This window comes from Mchenga conophoros, linkage group LG3 (assembly GCF_057382185.1).
Source record: "Mchenga conophoros isolate Kocher_MC1m ecotype Shallow Benthic linkage group LG3, M_conophoros_male_GT1.1, whole genome shotgun sequence".
Lineage (NCBI taxonomy): Eukaryota > Metazoa > Chordata > Actinopteri > Cichliformes > Cichlidae > Mchenga > Mchenga conophoros.
The window spans coordinates 68093646-68109880 of NC_140528.1; the positions used below are offsets into that span (position 1 = coordinate 68093646).

The 16235-nt window shown below is 47.9% G+C and overlaps 1 protein-coding gene across 2 annotated transcripts in view; it reads left to right on the forward strand.

Annotated features, from left to right (window-relative positions):
• neurl4 (neuralized E3 ubiquitin protein ligase 4) overlaps positions 1-16235 on the forward strand; it is an 18428-nt gene continuing 2193 nt past the window's right edge. Inside the window, exons 1-28 of one of the 2 annotated variants that reach the window (XM_085266843.1) lie at positions 1-208; positions 5270-5777; positions 5865-5930; positions 6015-6484; positions 6646-6757; positions 6838-6926; positions 7013-7085; positions 7502-7775; positions 9429-9610; positions 9692-9777; positions 9860-10022; positions 10113-10323; positions 10883-10959; positions 11053-11131; positions 11395-11564; positions 11761-11889; positions 12051-12196; positions 12330-12548; positions 13320-13418; positions 13498-13650; positions 13730-13897; positions 13994-14152; positions 14301-14480; positions 15132-15225; positions 15321-15428; positions 15504-15648; positions 15782-15894; positions 16014-16173. In XM_085266843.1, the coding sequence (XP_085122969.1) occupies positions 44-208; positions 5270-5777; positions 5865-5930; positions 6015-6484; positions 6646-6757; positions 6838-6926; positions 7013-7085; positions 7502-7775; positions 9429-9610; positions 9692-9777; positions 9860-10022; positions 10113-10323; positions 10883-10959; positions 11053-11131; positions 11395-11564; positions 11761-11889; positions 12051-12196; positions 12330-12548; positions 13320-13418; positions 13498-13650; positions 13730-13897; positions 13994-14152; positions 14301-14480; positions 15132-15225; positions 15321-15428; positions 15504-15648; positions 15782-15894; positions 16014-16173 (4598 nt within the window). In that variant the 5' untranslated portion in view covers positions 1-43. The remainder of the gene's footprint in view (positions 209-5269; positions 5778-5864; positions 5931-6014; positions 6485-6645; positions 6758-6837; positions 6927-7012; positions 7086-7501; positions 7776-9428; positions 9611-9691; positions 9778-9859; positions 10023-10112; positions 10324-10882; positions 10960-11052; positions 11132-11394; positions 11565-11760; positions 11890-12050; positions 12197-12329; positions 12549-13319; positions 13419-13497; positions 13651-13729; positions 13898-13993; positions 14153-14300; positions 14481-15131; positions 15226-15320; positions 15429-15503; positions 15649-15781; positions 15895-16013; positions 16174-16235) is intronic. The other variant, XM_085266844.1, reaches the window with a different exon arrangement.

Sequence of the window (16235 nt, forward strand, 5' to 3'; positions counted from 1 at the left end):
GTCGCAAAGCCTCGCTGTCGTGAATACTGGCCGCCCACTGAAGATGGCGGCGGAGCTGCATCAGCGGAGCGGAAAGCTGATCGGCCTGTCCAACTCGAACCGAACCGCCCGTCGCAACCAGCCAGTCCAGGAGTTCAATCACGGCCTGGTGCTTAGCAAGGAGCCGCTGAGGGACCGGGATGTCTTCACCGTCCGCATTGACAAGAAGGTAAACAAACTGCAGGCCCGCTGCTGGCTCCTCTGAGCGTGTGTGAGGGCAGCGGGACGGGAGTGGAGCTGGAGGGACGAGCCGGGGGTCTGTGGCTGTCCACGGTCTAAAGCTATTGCTGCTGCTAAGGCGGCACACGCAGGGCTTGACAGTAGCCGCAGTGTTTACCGCTCCTCAGGCTTTAATTAGATACACCTACAGAAACTGGGGAGGACCGCAGGGAGCTGATAAACAGCCCGCTGTGGGCTGGATGTGATAAACAAGTCTCTTAGCTAACGATAGCCCGCCCGTGTTGCCTTGGTGCCGTCAGATAGCCGTGCTAATGAGCCGCTAGCAGGCTGGCCGGGGCTAGCCTTTCTGGAAGGTGCTACGAGGGCTTTGTCTGGCGCTGACAGGGACCCGATATCGTTTTATCGCGTGAAAGGATCCCACCTAAGCCGGTAAGTGCGGTTCTTTTAGGGCTTGTTTTGAAGGATCGGTCGCCTGTCAGGCTGTCTGTCCGATGGCTAATAACACTGCAGTGTTCATATCGTAGTGACTCAGAGGCCATGTGTGAACAGTACACAGTGACTACACCGAGGCTGTTACCACTGTCATTAATATTAACCAGAGCCTGTGTGCTGAAAGCCTCAGCTCTGCAGCCTCCGCTCACCTCTGTGCGTATGCAAAGCGTCTGCAGACCGCTAGAACTGCTGCTCCAAAAGTGGCTGACTACTTCATGCTGTTACTCATTAATTACATGCACTCTTTCGGCTGACTTCACAACCATTTAAACACAAAATCACGGATATCACGTGTCTAACTTTACTAGACCTGCTGCTGTTAACTGTTTGCATCATCAAGTTAAGTACAGGTGATCTTTTTCCTTTCTTTTTCCTTCATTTCCAGTCAAAGTCCTGCCTCTCCTCAATCACAAGTACAAAGACAGCTTACAGCTACAGTTCGCATCCACTGATGAAGCTTAAACCAGTTTTTAATTGTGACTTTTTGCAGGTAGAGGTGGCCCAATGTTCTCTTTCCTTGAATTAGCATTTGAATTGCATTAAGAGTGCCTGTGCACAGTGTTTACATTTCAGTTGTGGAAAACCTTCTCCGTTGTAATGGCTTCTGTCTCTGCAGTTGGCCTCCCAGCGACGCTTGCCAACAACATGGCAGCATTGGAGTCAGTGCCAAAGCCAACTGCCCCCCCACACACACGAAATGACAGTGTGTCCAGCCGTCTAAAAGCATAGCGTGTGTGCACGTAAAGCATCTGGTTTAATAGCACCTGCTGCATGCTAGATAATTATGCATCCCTGGTGGAGCTCTCAGCCTGATAAAGGCTCTCATAAAAAGGCTCACGCCCTGTCTTTGCATGCATTGCCAGTCTGAAAATCAATAGTTTGACATCACGGAGCACCCGCTGGTATGACTCTTGAGTGCTGACGTCCAGGGTGGGGGGACGTAAACACATGAGGGGGAATGAAGTGATTTATTGGAACAGGACTCGGCAGGTGTTTTAGCATTTAAGGAACTGATATGATAGGATTCAGTGGAAGATTCAACTTGTGATATGGAATACTATGTCATGCATTTTGTATACTGGGAGTTACTTAAAGCTAAAATGATTAGCTGTGTTTTGTCTCGTGTGACAGTATCAAGTTTTGAATTGTGCTTAATGGGATGAGTAGATCAATATAATTGGCACATTGATACTAATATCTACTTTGAAATGCCACTTTTCGTTTCTTGCTGTTACTGTTTAATTACGAGCTAAAGTCATAGGTTTTCAAGTCTAACGTGTTTTAAAAGCACACAAATTCAGTAAATTGTGCCACTTTGTGTTCCTCAGTCATGCCGATCTGGCTGGAAAATTTTTATTTGCTCCCAAATAGGAGTTTGTTGTTGTGAGAATTCGCGCCGCAAAAGCTGAGCAGCTGCGTTTCCTCTCTCTAGCGGTGCTCCTCATAGGTGGTGCTTTTGAAATTGACAGGCTATGAACTTCTCTGTTTCCCTATGAAAGATGCTCTGTTGTCCCGCTTAGTGTGTATATTTGTAGCCTAGAATTATTAGTCTTTTTGAGTCGAGTCGAGTGAATGACCGGGAGGCAGACGCCCACAGGCTGCTGTTACGTAAGCGAGAGCGCGAGGGAAGGAGATGTCTGTCTCCTCCACACACACAGACCCGGTCAGCCTGAGCTACTTCCAGATTTGTTAACCCAGATACCCTGGCTGCAGTAGCACACTGCCTTAGATAGCACCTGCCACGGAGCTGAGGAAGAAGTGGGCAGGAGGAGGCTTACTGTAGTGTAAAAAGGACAAAAAAAAAAAAGGTATTGATCCCGGGGAAAGTGTCTTTGGCACAGAAGTCAGCTGCAGAAAAACATCCCAGGAGCTGGAAGGGTTTCAGTGATATGGTCACGGTTATCTCTTACACTGGAGTCCTAATGGGGGTGGGGGTGGGTTATGACTGAGCATAAAACTGAGGCTTTTATCCACCGCTGAGGTTTTTGTCAGATACCTTTCTCCTTGAGCAGCAGGTGGAGTGCAGCCAGCCAGGAGTCGACTCCTCTTCAAGACGACGGGGGTTCGCATCTCCTGCGCTCAAGTGTTTTTAATCAAGACTTAAACATCAACGCCAGCTGCTGTTTACATTTTCCTTTTTCTGCTGCAGTCTCTCGTCCACGTTGTGGAGGTTAAACAAAAACGAACAATAGAATTCATCTCGGCAGATCAATAAAGTATCTCGTTGTCGTCAGCTTATGGTGAGCTTCGTGTTACCGGGAAGAAACAGATGCCTCGGGCTGCCTGTTAGGCGATATGAGGCCAATGTCGTGCAAAGGCACGAGGAATTTTTGCTGTGAAACGGGGACCAACTGCGCCATGAGTTTAGGGGATGGTGAGATCGCTGAGCTGAAGCTCAGGTGTTTGTTTTCTTCGAATGGGTTTAATCATTACACCTGGACCACAGAGCCGTCTGTGCTCTCTGCGGCTCCACTTCTTTTTATTATTTCAGTCATAAAACGGAGGAAAGCATTAGCTATGACCTCATAGTGAGAAGATCCTGAGCTTGTACCTGATTCAACTCTGTTCCTTTACTTGTGGAGTTTGCATAATCTGCCTTCAAAAGCTTGTAAAAAAAATTTCCTGCCCCTGTGCCATATTTATATTATAAATCCCAAAAAACTGCCAGCAAGTTGGTGTACAAGTATACACTTAATGGGTAATAAAAAGACAAAAACATATAAACAAAACCCCTCACCCGTAACACAGCAGATAGTTGCCCCTCCCCGATCCAGAGGTTTCTTCCTGTCAAAAGGGAATTTTTCCTTCCTACAGTCGCCAAGTGTCTGATCATACGGGGTCATCTGATTGTTGACATTTCTCTAGATTATTGTAGGTAGGGCTGTGTGATATGACCAAAATCTCATATAACATGAGATATAAGAATTCTATCGTCCGATAACGATATAAATCACACAAATGTAACATTTTCTGTAAATTCTGTGAATCTCCGGCAGCTCGACTTGCGAGAAGTGTTTCCAGCTGCTCATGTACCTGGAGTCGAGTGTTTTAACTGATGCATGAAACGATAGATTTTTAGACATAAGTTGTAACGGCGACGTTTTCTTTGTGAGTATTTATTACACAGCGTGCTGCGGGGAAAAGCCTGTTCTAACGTTTGAGTCTAAGGCTTATTTTTTAGCACCTGGCGGCTCTTTTTTACTTCTCATCCGTAAATAATCTGCTCTTTCACGTGATTAAGTTTATTTTGAAAAGTCTCAACAGGATCTTGAGCTTTATTGTGAAAGGTTTATGTGGAACATAAACAAGCAGACACGCGATGGTTTTAGCGTAGTTGTTGCTAACCACAACGGATAAAAACAGGCGCTTGTCCGTCCATAGTGTGGTTATATTAAATATAAGAGAAAGAGAGAACTTTAAGAAATTAATATAGCCACTACAGTGACCATCAAAACGATGAAAAAATATTTCCGTAAACAGTTTATTTTGCGACACCACGAAACAAACGATAGCGTAAAATGAAACATAGACGTTTTTATATCGTCATCCGATATATATCGTTATATCGAACAGCCCTAATTGTAGGGTCCATAAAGCACCTTGGGGCGACTGCTGTTGTTATTGAATATAGAATTGAATTGAATTATTTACATACTAGCAATATTTCGTTACCTAAATAATCTTCCGATTGCTGTCAGTGCCGCTGTATCATAGCAGCCCTAATCTGCACACACACTGCAACATGTATCATTTCAACTGTGCTTTTTGTCATCAAGCTAATGGGACATCAGACAGATGACAAATTGGACAATATGTAGGGACAAAGCTGATTACGTCCTTCTGATGTCGTGGTCAGTTGCAAGTTGTTATTTAATTTTTTTCCCTCTTCTGTTTGATCTAAATATAGAGCAGGATGTGTGAAACTCACCCTTCAGTATCAAAATGTATTTAACTCCCATCTTGGCAGTAAGACACCGGTATCATAACAGTGATCTAATGCAGCACTGGTGGTTCAGTGAGTTTTCTTCCAAGTTCATGTTCGTGCTGTTAAACATGACAGTGCAGCGACAGAGTTACTGTCAACTAATCTCTGACAAATTTTCATATTCTTCTACGCTCGCACTGTCCCGCTTTATTCTCAAAGGAGCGCTGCCTGAGCTGTGCTCGTCACCGGCAGATCGACTAAAAATAACAGCGGCGGATCATACACGACACGCCCTTTGTTTTCCATAGATATCTACTTGCAGTTTTTAGCACAGAGCTTCACTTTTTTAAGAGTAACTCCCACGGCACAACACAGCTCCACTCGGAGTCAGAGAAAAAATAATAATAATACATTTTTACTACTTCTGTGCTTTTTCTCAATATTTGCTGTCGACTTCACAAAGCTACATGGCTCTGACGTTATTTTTGAGCGTTTTTAAATGTTTTGCTAAATGTGGGACAAAGACTCGGTCTATGGTAAGGTGTAAAATCCATACTTTGTTGTCTTTTGCTTTTTTAAAAATGGATCTTTAATTAGGAGAAAGGTTAAAGGTCACACTGTGTCTCCTTTCAGGTGAACTCGTGGAGCGGTTCCATCGAAATCGGCGTGACGGCCCTGGACCCCGCCGCTCTGGACTTCCCCAGCAGCGCCACGGGCCTTAAGGGCGGCTCCTGGATCGTGTCGGGCTGCTCGGTGCTACGCGACGGCCGCTCCGTCCTGGAGGAGTATGGCCGCGACCTGGACCAGCTAGCTGAGGGCGACCGCGTGGGCATTCAGCGCAGCTCCCGCGGAGAGCTCCACCTCTGGGTTAACGGGCAGGACTGCGGCGCGGCCGCAAGCGGCCTGCCACCCAAGCTGTGGGCGGTGGTGGACCTGTACGGGAAGTGCACGCAAGTGACAGTTGTGAGCTGCGAGCCGCCACCGCCCTCTGCGGAAAGAGAGAGCGAGACATTAGAGCGGGAGGAGGAGGAGGAGGATGAGGAGGAGGAAGAGGTGCTAGTGTGTGGGGGTCGGGAGGACGTGGGGATCGCGGCACTGATGAATGTGACAGCAATGAATGGAATGATGAATGGAGATGAAGGTAAGAAGCCTTTGCTCTTTATCGCCACGGTTCTTTTTCCTTCTGTCTGTTGGACTGCACTGATCTGCTGTCTCCTATCTCTGCCAGTGCCTGAGCTTAGATGCAGTCACAATAGACCAGACAAGTTCCTCAACAACCTGGAGCCCGATGCTGGTAAGAACATGCCCCCCAGAACCATCAGCGGACACTTTCCAGCTGGACTGGCGCTCACAGCTGTTCTCTTCCCGTGTCTTTCAGTTCTGACGGAGCACCAGCTCTTTGACGTGTTCAACAACGCAATAGTGTCCTTTTACCGCTCCGAAGATGAGGGCGGAGGGGAGGATGGCGGAGGAGGCGGTGGTGGTGGAGGGGGAGGAGCAGCAGGAGGAGGAAATACAGGAAGCGACTCCTCTTCCAGAAATGACAGAGGGAGCAGCAGCGGAGGAATGAACAGCGACAGCGGGACGGGGACGACAGGAGGAGGAGCGGGAAGTGCCGGGGACAGTGGAAATTCTAACAGCAGCCCTGCTGGTAATGGAGGCGTGGGGCCGGGAGCGCTGACAGGCGCGATGACCACCAACGACGCGCTGCTGTTCCACGAGAAGTGCGGCACGCTGATCAAACTGAGCAACAACAACAAGACGGCGGAGCGGAGGAGACCGCTGGACGAGTTCAACAACGGCGTGGTGATGACCAACCGGCCGCTCCGACACAATGAGATGTTTGAGGTGCGTGCACGTATTTGATACAAAGATTTGCACATTAACCGGAAGTAGCACAAGGACGTGACAGCAGCATTAAGGGTTTATGAAAGTGCAATAAAATCTTTGGTTGACATTAAAATCAATGACTAATTGTGACAGATAATCATAATACTCTCTGCTATCAGATCCGTATCGATAAGCTGGTGGACAAGTGGTCAGGCTCAATAGAGATAGGTGTGACCACACACAACCCCAACAACCTGGACTATCCTGCAACTATGACCAATCTGCGCTCAGGTAAGGCACGAGTAATGACACGGGGAAGTCTGTTTGTCTGCGGCAAATTACAAGGTGCTGATTGTTTCTGCTTCTTTAAGGTACAATCATGATGAGCGGCTGTGGGATATTAACCAACGGAAAAGGAACCCGCAGGGAATACTGTGAATTCAGCCTCGATGAACTTCAGGTGAAGCACGTGAACACACGCGTAAACATCTCATTTAGTCTTTTTCTGGTAAATCTGACTTTACTTTCTCCGTTATCGACTTTTAGGAGGGAGATCACATAGGGTTGATGCGCAAAGCCAGTGGAGCGCTTCATTTTTACATCAATGGCATCGATCAAGGTGAGACGGATCACAGCCTTTGATGAGGAGACAGAAGTCCGGTCCAGGACTTTGAAGCTGCAGGCGCAATATGGTGGTTATGAATGAGTGAGAGATGTAGCCAGTAACCACAAAGCAGTTCATCTGGTGCTGGAGATTTCTTTTAGTTATTTACACCGATCAAGGATAACATTTTGACCACCTGCCTCGTATTGTGTTAGCCCGTGCCACGATGAAGAGATAATCAGTGTTATTTACTTCACCTGTCAGTAGCCATAATGTTATGCCTGATCGATGTAAATATGTTTTAGCTCCTGTGTTATTCTCGGCTGTTCATCTCTGTATTAAGATGTGTCTGAAGATGTAATCGTAGAATCCACACTTGGATGAAGTATTGAGTGTAAAGAATTTTACTGTTCTTGCTTTGTTTCTCCCAGGCGTCGCAGCAGCTCAGACCCCCAACGTGGTTTACGGCGTGGTCGACCTCTACGGCATGGCTGTCAAAGTCACGATAGTCCACAACCACAATCACAGCGACCGCCTCAGACGCAACAACGCCATCATGAGAGCGCTGTCCCCCGACGTGGGCCGACCCCGGACAACTCTCTCCGTCACCCCGGACGCAGAGCTGCCCGACCGTCTGCTCTTTCACCCCAACTGTGGTCAGAAGGCCGCCATCATCAGCGATGGCAGGACGGCGCTGCGACCTCAGTGAGTTGTCCTTTCTGCTACTTCATGTTAACCTCGTGATCTGAAAATACTTGTTACGGGTAATGCACACAACTACACCGCGTTCCAAATTATTATGCAAATGATACGTTTCTCTGATTTTCCTACATAGTTGATTCAAATGACAGCATCATTTTCAAGTCATCAAGCATTAGAGTACAATTCAAATGTCTTAACAGGTCAAGTTACATATTAACATGGGACCCCTTATTTGATAGCAGTTCACAGTTCTTGCACTCATGGAACTTGTGAGTTTTTGGAGAGTTTCTGCTTGAATGTCTTTGCAGGATGTCAGCCTCCCAGAGCTGCTGTTTGGATGTGAACTGCCTCCCACCCTCATAGTTTTTGCTTGAGGATGCTCCAAAGGTTCTCAATAGGATTGAGGTTAGGGGAGGATGGGGGCCACACCATGAGTTCCTCTCCTTTTATGCCGATAGCAGCCAATGATGCAGAGGTATTCCTTGCAGCATGAGATGGTGCATTGTCTTGCATGAAGATGATTTTGTTGCGGAAAGCACGGTTCTTCTTTTTCTACCGTGGAAGAAAGTGGTCAGTCAGAAAAGCCACATCCTTTGCAGAGGCCATTTCCACACCTTCAGGGACCCTAAAGCACCGACCAGCTCTCTCCCCGTGATTCCGGCTCAAAACTTGACTCCACCACCTCCTTGCTGATGTCACAGCCTTGTTGGGACATGTTGGCTGTCCATCAACCGTCCACCAACCGTCCACCGCTGCATCCACCGCTGCATCCATCTGGACCATCCAGGGTTGAATGGCACTCATCTGTGAACAAGACTGTTTGAAAACTAGTCTTCATGTAGTTCTGGGCCCACTGCAGCCGTTTCTGCTGTGAGCATTGGTTAGGGGTGGCCGAATAGAAGGTTTATGCACAACAGCAAGTCTCTGGAGGGTCCTACACCTTGATGTTCGCAGGGCTCCAGAGGAACCAGCAGCTTCAAATATCTGTTTGCTGCTTTGTAATGGCCTTTTAGCAGCTGCCCCCCTAGTCTGATGTATTTGTCTGGCAGAAACCTTCCACATTGTCCCTTTATCCACACCAACCCATGTGTGCTCTGACTTAGGCACAAATCTCCTAACATTATGCTGATCACGCTTAAGTTTTGGTGAAATATCTAAAGTTTTCATTACGTGTCCGAGTCATTCAACTATTTCACGCTTTTCAGCAGCAGAGAGATCCTTTTCTTTCCCATATTGCTTGAAAATGCTGGTCTGCTTAATAATGTGGAACATCCTTCTTTAGTGGTTTTTCCTTTAATTGTTCTCAAACCAATGTGTCCGAGATTGATTTCAGTGATCCAAAGAGCCCTGAGACACAATTCCATACATGAGTTTAATTGACAAACAACTTATTTAATCTTTATGCCACTTAAACACAATTTGCATAATAATTTGGAACGTGGTGTAAATATGTTCTCGCGGCTCAATATTTTTAGTGTTTACTCATCTTCACACTAATCTTTGCTGCAAAAGCTCCTAAAACCTCTGAACAACACGCAGATTACCTGCTTGTCCTCTGCTGTATTTTTCATAAGTACTTGTGAAGAAAGTTGATATAGTACTGCAGTATTTCAATCACAGAACAGTGATGGAGTGTAAACAGTGCCGCTTTTACAGCGCCACTGACGACTTCAATCACGGCGTGGTCCTGAGCAGCCGGCCGCTGCGCTCCAATGAGGTGTTCCAGGTTCGCATAGACAAAATGGTGGACAAGTGGGCGGGTTCCATTGAAATAGGCGTCACAACGCACAACCCCGCCTACCTGCAGCTGCCCTCCACCATGACAAACCTGCGCTCAGGTGAGATGAGATGGAGCAGCTTTTGTAGTTTGGATAACTTGCTGCGCCGGGGTTACTGATCCCACTGGGGATGTTTTCCAGGGACGTGGATGATGACGGGGAACGGTGTTATGCACAACGGAACGACTATACTGGATGAGTATGGACACAACCTGGACCGACTCAAGGTTAGTGGTAATAATGTTTGTTTTTATTACTATTTTAAACATGACTGTTTGTTTTGTTTTTAATGCATTGTTCTCGTTCCAGGCCGGTGACACAGTCGGTGTGGTGCGTAAAGAAGATGGCAGCCTTCATTTCTTTGTGAACGGCGTGGCTCAGGGCCCGGCAGCTTGGAATGTCCCCCCCAGCGTCTATGCCGTGGTGGATCTCTACGGCCAGGCTGCACAGGCCACCATCATGGACGACATGGGTAAGACAGGAGAGCACGAGAACTAAGAAATGTCTTTAAAAAGAAAATATTATCATCAGAGTTATTTTTCTCTGCTTCTTTCTCTTTCAGTAGACCTCCCTCCTCTTCCAGAGGACAGCTCCGAGGGACCCACAGCCATGTCCCCTGGGAGTCCTTGCTCAGTAGGCGGAGCCACCACAACCACTGACTTGCGTTTCCACCACCTACATGGCACCAATGCTGTCATCACCAACGGGGGGCGCACCGCCCTGCGTCAGAACTGCCGCAGCGAGTTCAACGATGCTATTGTCATCTCCAATAGGTGAAACACGTGACGTCAAAGTGACCTGTAGTGACTCTTAATCCATCCATGGAAGATTGTGCTTTATATAAAAAAATAAATCTTAATCCTGCAATCTTCCTAACAGCCAGCAGGGGGCAGCACCCGTTTGATTATATAGAAGTTTATAAGGAAATCGCTTTGCTCCTCTCTTGATCTTTGACCTCATAACAAAACATTTCTCACTCTCAATCACTAGTTTTCTGTTTTGTTCAACAAAACGTGCACATTTTGTAAATTATCAACCCAGCAAGAGTTAAAAAGACAGTAGAGCCATGTTGGTTTAGTGTGGGGCTCCTGTATGAGTGTGCGGCGTCTCTAGGTTTGTCCACCACTTGTCACATCTGGTTTCAAAACACCAAGATGAAACCAGTGATGGCGCTGTCCATCTTCTTATACAGTCTATGCTTAAAGACTATCCACCTCTTATTCACAGGAGATGGGCGGTGTCACCTTGTTTGATTTGCTCATTAGGTGAAGGTGTAAAGCGTTTCTCTGTGGAGCCGCTAACATTCCTCTGTCATGTCTTAAACTGCTGCAGGTGCCTTCGGGACGGAGAGCTGTTTGAAATCGTGATCCAGAAGATGGTGGACCGCTGGTCGGGTTCGATAGAAGCCGGTGAGATGTTTGCCATGTGTCCAGCAGCAGGTCACTTCACACTAGAGCAGCAAAAAAACAAAAGTGTTCCTCTCCTCGTCTTCCCGTGTTTAGGAGTGACAGCCATCAGACCAGAGGAGCTGGAGTTTCCAAACACCATGACAGACATCGACTATGACACGTGGATGCTCAGGTACTGATGCTGTATGCCAATGTGATGTCATCTTGAAACTAATGTCTGTGCTTTATTAAGAAGGACTCAGTGTATGTGTGCTCAGCATGACCAATGCAGATGTGCACGTTCCCAGTTGTCTCTTTTTAACCTATTAAAACTGGTGTACAGAGAAGATAATTGTTGGAAAGTCAAAATATTTTTCCAGAACTTTTTTTGTGGAAAAATGTAAAATTTTGGTTTCAACTGAGAACATTTTTTTTCCCTTTCTGCTTTCCTCGCAGTGGGACGGCCATCATGCAGGATGGCAACACAATGCGCAACAACTACGGCTGCGATCTGGACTCCCTGACGACGGGCTCGCGGATCGGGATGATGCGCTCAGCCAGCGGAGACCTCCACTATTATATCAACGGTGTCGACCAAGGTGTCGCCTGCTCTGGCCTCCCATCAGGTAGGAAATTGTACGAGTTGGAGGACTTGACTGAAGCAACACATACCACTACTACTTCCTCTAAATCAGCCACGCTTTCCCTCTGCACATCCAAACCATACATACTTGCTTCTGCTGCCTTTCATTCTGCCACAGGGTTGAGATGGATTATGGTAAAGGAGTCAGATTAACAGATGTGTGTGTCTGACTCTTTCAGAGGTGTATGCTGTGATCGATCTGTACGGTCAGTGCGTTCAGGTGTCCATCACCAGCTCATCGGGCCCGCTGGACAACAGCCTCTGTACCAGCAACGTCACAGAGAAGAGCTTCCCCATCCACTCACCAGGTAAATGTCAGGATCCTTACTTAGTACCAAAAGCAAAATGAGTAGAAATGACGGGTGGTTCAAGAGTTTTGCACAGCACTGCATATTTCAAAATGGAAGAAAAAGACGAAACTATGTTCTCAGAGTCTGATGTGTTTGTTCTTCATTCCGTGTGATTGCAGTGGCCGGTGTTGCCCACCGGCTCCACAGCAAACACGGTAAGAACGTGGTGCTGCTCGGCGAGGGCTGCCAGGCCGTCCGAGTCGGAGGTTACGCTCACGGCATCGCGTTCAGCGCAAAGGAGCTCAAAACGGATGAGCTGTTTGAGGTGAGGAAGAGGTCACGGTGACCAGATATTTCAGAGATGGCGGGCCTGATTTGCAACATTTGAAATGCTTAAAAGTAGAAAGGAAAGGTTTGAGTTCTGCATTTAATCCTCTCCTGCTCCTCTCTCCCTGCAGGTGAGGATAGATGAGGTGGATGAGCAGTGGTGCGGCTCGCTGCATATCGGCCTGACCACGCTGGCTCCTCTGGAGCTGCCATCCTGCCCGCTGTCAGGTCTCTCCCCCTCCCTCCCGCAGCTCCGCACCAAGGTCACCTGGCTGCTCTGCGGCTCCGAGGTCCGTCGCAACGGCGTGCTGCAGCGGCAGAACTACGGCTGCTCACTGGACCGGCTGATGGTAAGCCACGCACACACCCCCTCCTCCCCCGCCGGCTCTCTGAGCTGTGCACCGAAGCTCTTCACGGATACCTGTAAGCGGCGCTTCAAGTAACTCATTAAATTTTAAGGATTTAGTTGAAGATCAAATTAAAGACCCTTAAACCTGTTGACTTAAGAGATTCTCACAGCCTTTCAGAGAAGCTTAGAAGAATCTGCTTCTTTGTCTCCTGCACGCTCACATTTTTGTCTTTTTTATTTTGTGTTTTGTTTTTTTTAAAATTGGAGAACCACTTTTTAAAAATACAAATTTTAAAGGCACCGTCTAAATAGCTGGATCGAGGGCTTCTCACTGTTCACTGATGATTAATATTTAACATTATCTGTCCATCATTTGAAGTTGACCCCAGGGTATAAAAACCTGCAGACTTAAACACGAGCACCCACGCTCTTAATCTTCAAGTTAAAATGCAAATCCTGAATAGTTTGGAGCTGAATACTAATCGGCTTACTCCATCAGTCTTCGGGCTTTTTGATTTAAATATTGATTCATTTTCTTAATGCAGAGAAATGCTGTGATTCCTTTGTGTTGTTTATCTGCTGTGGCTGAATAAAGCTTTAAAACAGAGCGGAAACTAATGTTTTGAGACTTTTTCTAAATGTCTCTTATCTTTGAAAAGCATTGAAGCTAAAAACCAGACGAACAGCAGCAGTGTGTCATCGCCGCACGTCACTCGGAGGTGTTAATTGTGTCGTGACACAGGCGGCGTTAAACCCGGATTTGTGTTTTCAGGTTGGGAACCGCGTCGGAGTGAAGAGGTGCAACGACGACACCATGCACATCTTCATCGACGGAGAAGACATGGGGCCCGCCGCGACAGCCGTAGCTAAGGTAACCACCGCTCACTCTGACTCTCATCAGTGATGTCGGTCTGCGATGCCACTCAGCGCCTCTTTCTTGCTCCTTGCAGAACGTTTATGGAGTTTTGGACCTGTACGGGCGGATAACGGCGGCGTCCATCGTCAGCTCCTCGCTAACGGAGGACGTGGAGAGCGTTAAGGCGCCCTCGCTCTCCTCAGACAGCTGCAGCGAGGGCGAGGAGGACAGCACTCCCGTCAGAGAGGTATGAAGGATATTTAAGAGGTACCCTCCGCCTGTTCGATTTTTAGAGAGAAAGTCTGACTCTCTGTTGCCATCTTCAGGCCGAGAGCGAACCGTGCGTGCTGGTGCCCACTGTCATGGCATTCCTGGAGAATCACGGCAAAAACATCCAGCTGTCCAATCAGAACCTGACAGCAGCCAGAGTGTCGAGCTACAACCAGGGCCTGCTGGTCACCGCCCAGCCGCTGGCTCGTCAGCAGCTGTTCCAGGTAAGAGTAAGGCTTAACGTAATCATTCGGATCCTCCGAGCGCTCGCTTCGATTTCGGGGGTACCGTCTTAAACCATCGCTGTTTTTGCCCACCAGTTTCACATCGACCGTCTGAACCCGTCATGGACGTCGTCGCTGTCTTTAGGGGTGATTGGTCACTCCCCCGACCGGCTCAACTTCCCCTCCACGGCGTGCTGTCTGAAGCGCTCAGCCTGGCTCCTGCAGCGAGACTCTGTCTTCCACAACTCCCTGAAGGTGTGCACTGAGATCACACAGATCTGTCATCGGGGAGGATATTGATTTATTTTTTTCTGTCTTACATGAGAGAGTCTGTTCGCACTGACCCTCAAATTTGACTTCCTTCACTTTCACTGCTTCACTTGTCTCCCCCTCTTTTTTCCAGATATGTGAGAACTACGGTCCTAACCTGGATACGTGTCCAGAGGGGACGGCGTTGGGTCTGCTGGTGGACGCCAACAGTTGTCTCCACCTTTATGTCAACGGCATGGACCAGGGCGTGGCGGCCCAGGACATCCCTTCTCCCTGTTACCCCTTCATAGACCTCTACGGCCAGTGTGAACAGGTTTGCGCACACATTAGTGCATGTTTTGCATAAAAATCCAGAAATGATTTGTAGAAGAAAACAAAGAGCCGACTAACATTAAAAAGAACATGAAAGTGTAAGCTGAGAGTGGATTTGTTTTATCGTGTTTAATGAACTTTAAGTCCAAAAACAGACCAGAGACTTCATTTCTGTCACATTTGAAGATTGCCAAAGTTTAGGGGTACGGAAAGCCAAAAGGGTCATAGCAAACCATCAGGTGGCAGCACAGTTAGCAGCGTCACCTTTCTGTGTGGAGTTTGCATGTTCCCCCCACAGCCTAAAGACATGCAGTGAGGTTAATTAGTGATTCTAAATTGGCTGTAGGTGTGAATGTGAGTGGGACTGGTTGTTGCTGTGTACCTGTCTTAATAGATTTCCATCAGGTGTTACATGTGCTACCTCGTCACAGCACAGTGTTGACCTCACTACAGAACCAGAGCATCTACAAGCTTTTATTAGATACCCACGTGTGATGAGCGATGGCACTGAAACAGACCCTGTGCGTCTTTTAGGTTTGTGCAGCTCTTCCAGCTGCTACCTTTAGACCTTCGTGTAGCTGAAAGCTGTGAATACAGTTAGTGTGTGGACTGTGAGGCAGCATGTTTATCATATGTCATGTGCTGACGGCAGGTTACAATAGTCACCAACAACGTGCCAGCTGTGGGTGGAGAAAGTGGTGAGACCCGCTGTCAGGGCGACATGGAGAAGGCAGACATGGTTGATGGTACGAAGCTGACTTTTTTTCTTTTTTTTTTTTAAATATTCAAAGTGCTGAGGCCGTCAGATTGATCAGTTTTGCCTCCTTTCCTTTCACAACAGGAATCAAAGAGAGTGTGTGCTGGACGCCGCCTCCAGAGGTCAACCCCAATAAGACCTGCGAGTACCAGGCGCTGTGCTCGCGCTTTAAGGACATGCTCACGTTACCAGGTGGGTGCTTCATCTTTCAGCTTTTCTTCCCGAGACTTCATCTGGATCTAAAACGCAGCGTCTCTGTTTATTAAGATGGATACTTCAGTGAAGATGCAAAGTACAACCTGTGCTACTGTGAGTCCTGCCACAAACTCCGGGGGGACGAGGCGTATTACAAGAGAGGAGAGCCGCCCCGGGACTACGCCCTGCCCTTTGGGTGGTGCCGCTTTGGCCTCAGGTAAGAAGACGGCCTCAAGCTGAGCAGCGATGACATCACTATCCGTTTGACCTGAAACTAGCGAGGGAGTCCACGTTAATCCGTTCAGCTTGCTTTGTGTTTGCGTCAGTAACACACTGTCACATCTGTACAGGATGAAGTCCCACTGTGAGGTTTCCAATGCACTGAAGAAGTGGCACATCGCGTACCACGGCACCAGCGTGGGAGCTCTGCGACACACGCTGGACCACAGCCAGCTGTTGCCGGGTAGAGAAATCACCGGCACGCCTTTTCTGTATTCACACGACGACTCCAGACACACGCGAGTTGTTTAAGGAAACACCTTAAAGCAGCTAAAACAACATTTTGACGCTTTGTCTCCACAGGGATGTCGTCCATCTTCTCGGTGTCTCCAGCGAAGGTGGAAGGGCCGAACGGCTACAGCGAGCCGGAGGAGAACAGCGCCCCCGGCAGGGAGGTGCCCAGGGTGCGACTCTCCCCCACCATGCGCTACTCTGGCTTGGAGATCTTTGCTCCCAAAGTGCAGTAAGTCACATCTGCCTGTTTTATGAGTGCTACCCAGCAGAGCTAACAGGAAGTGAGGTGGC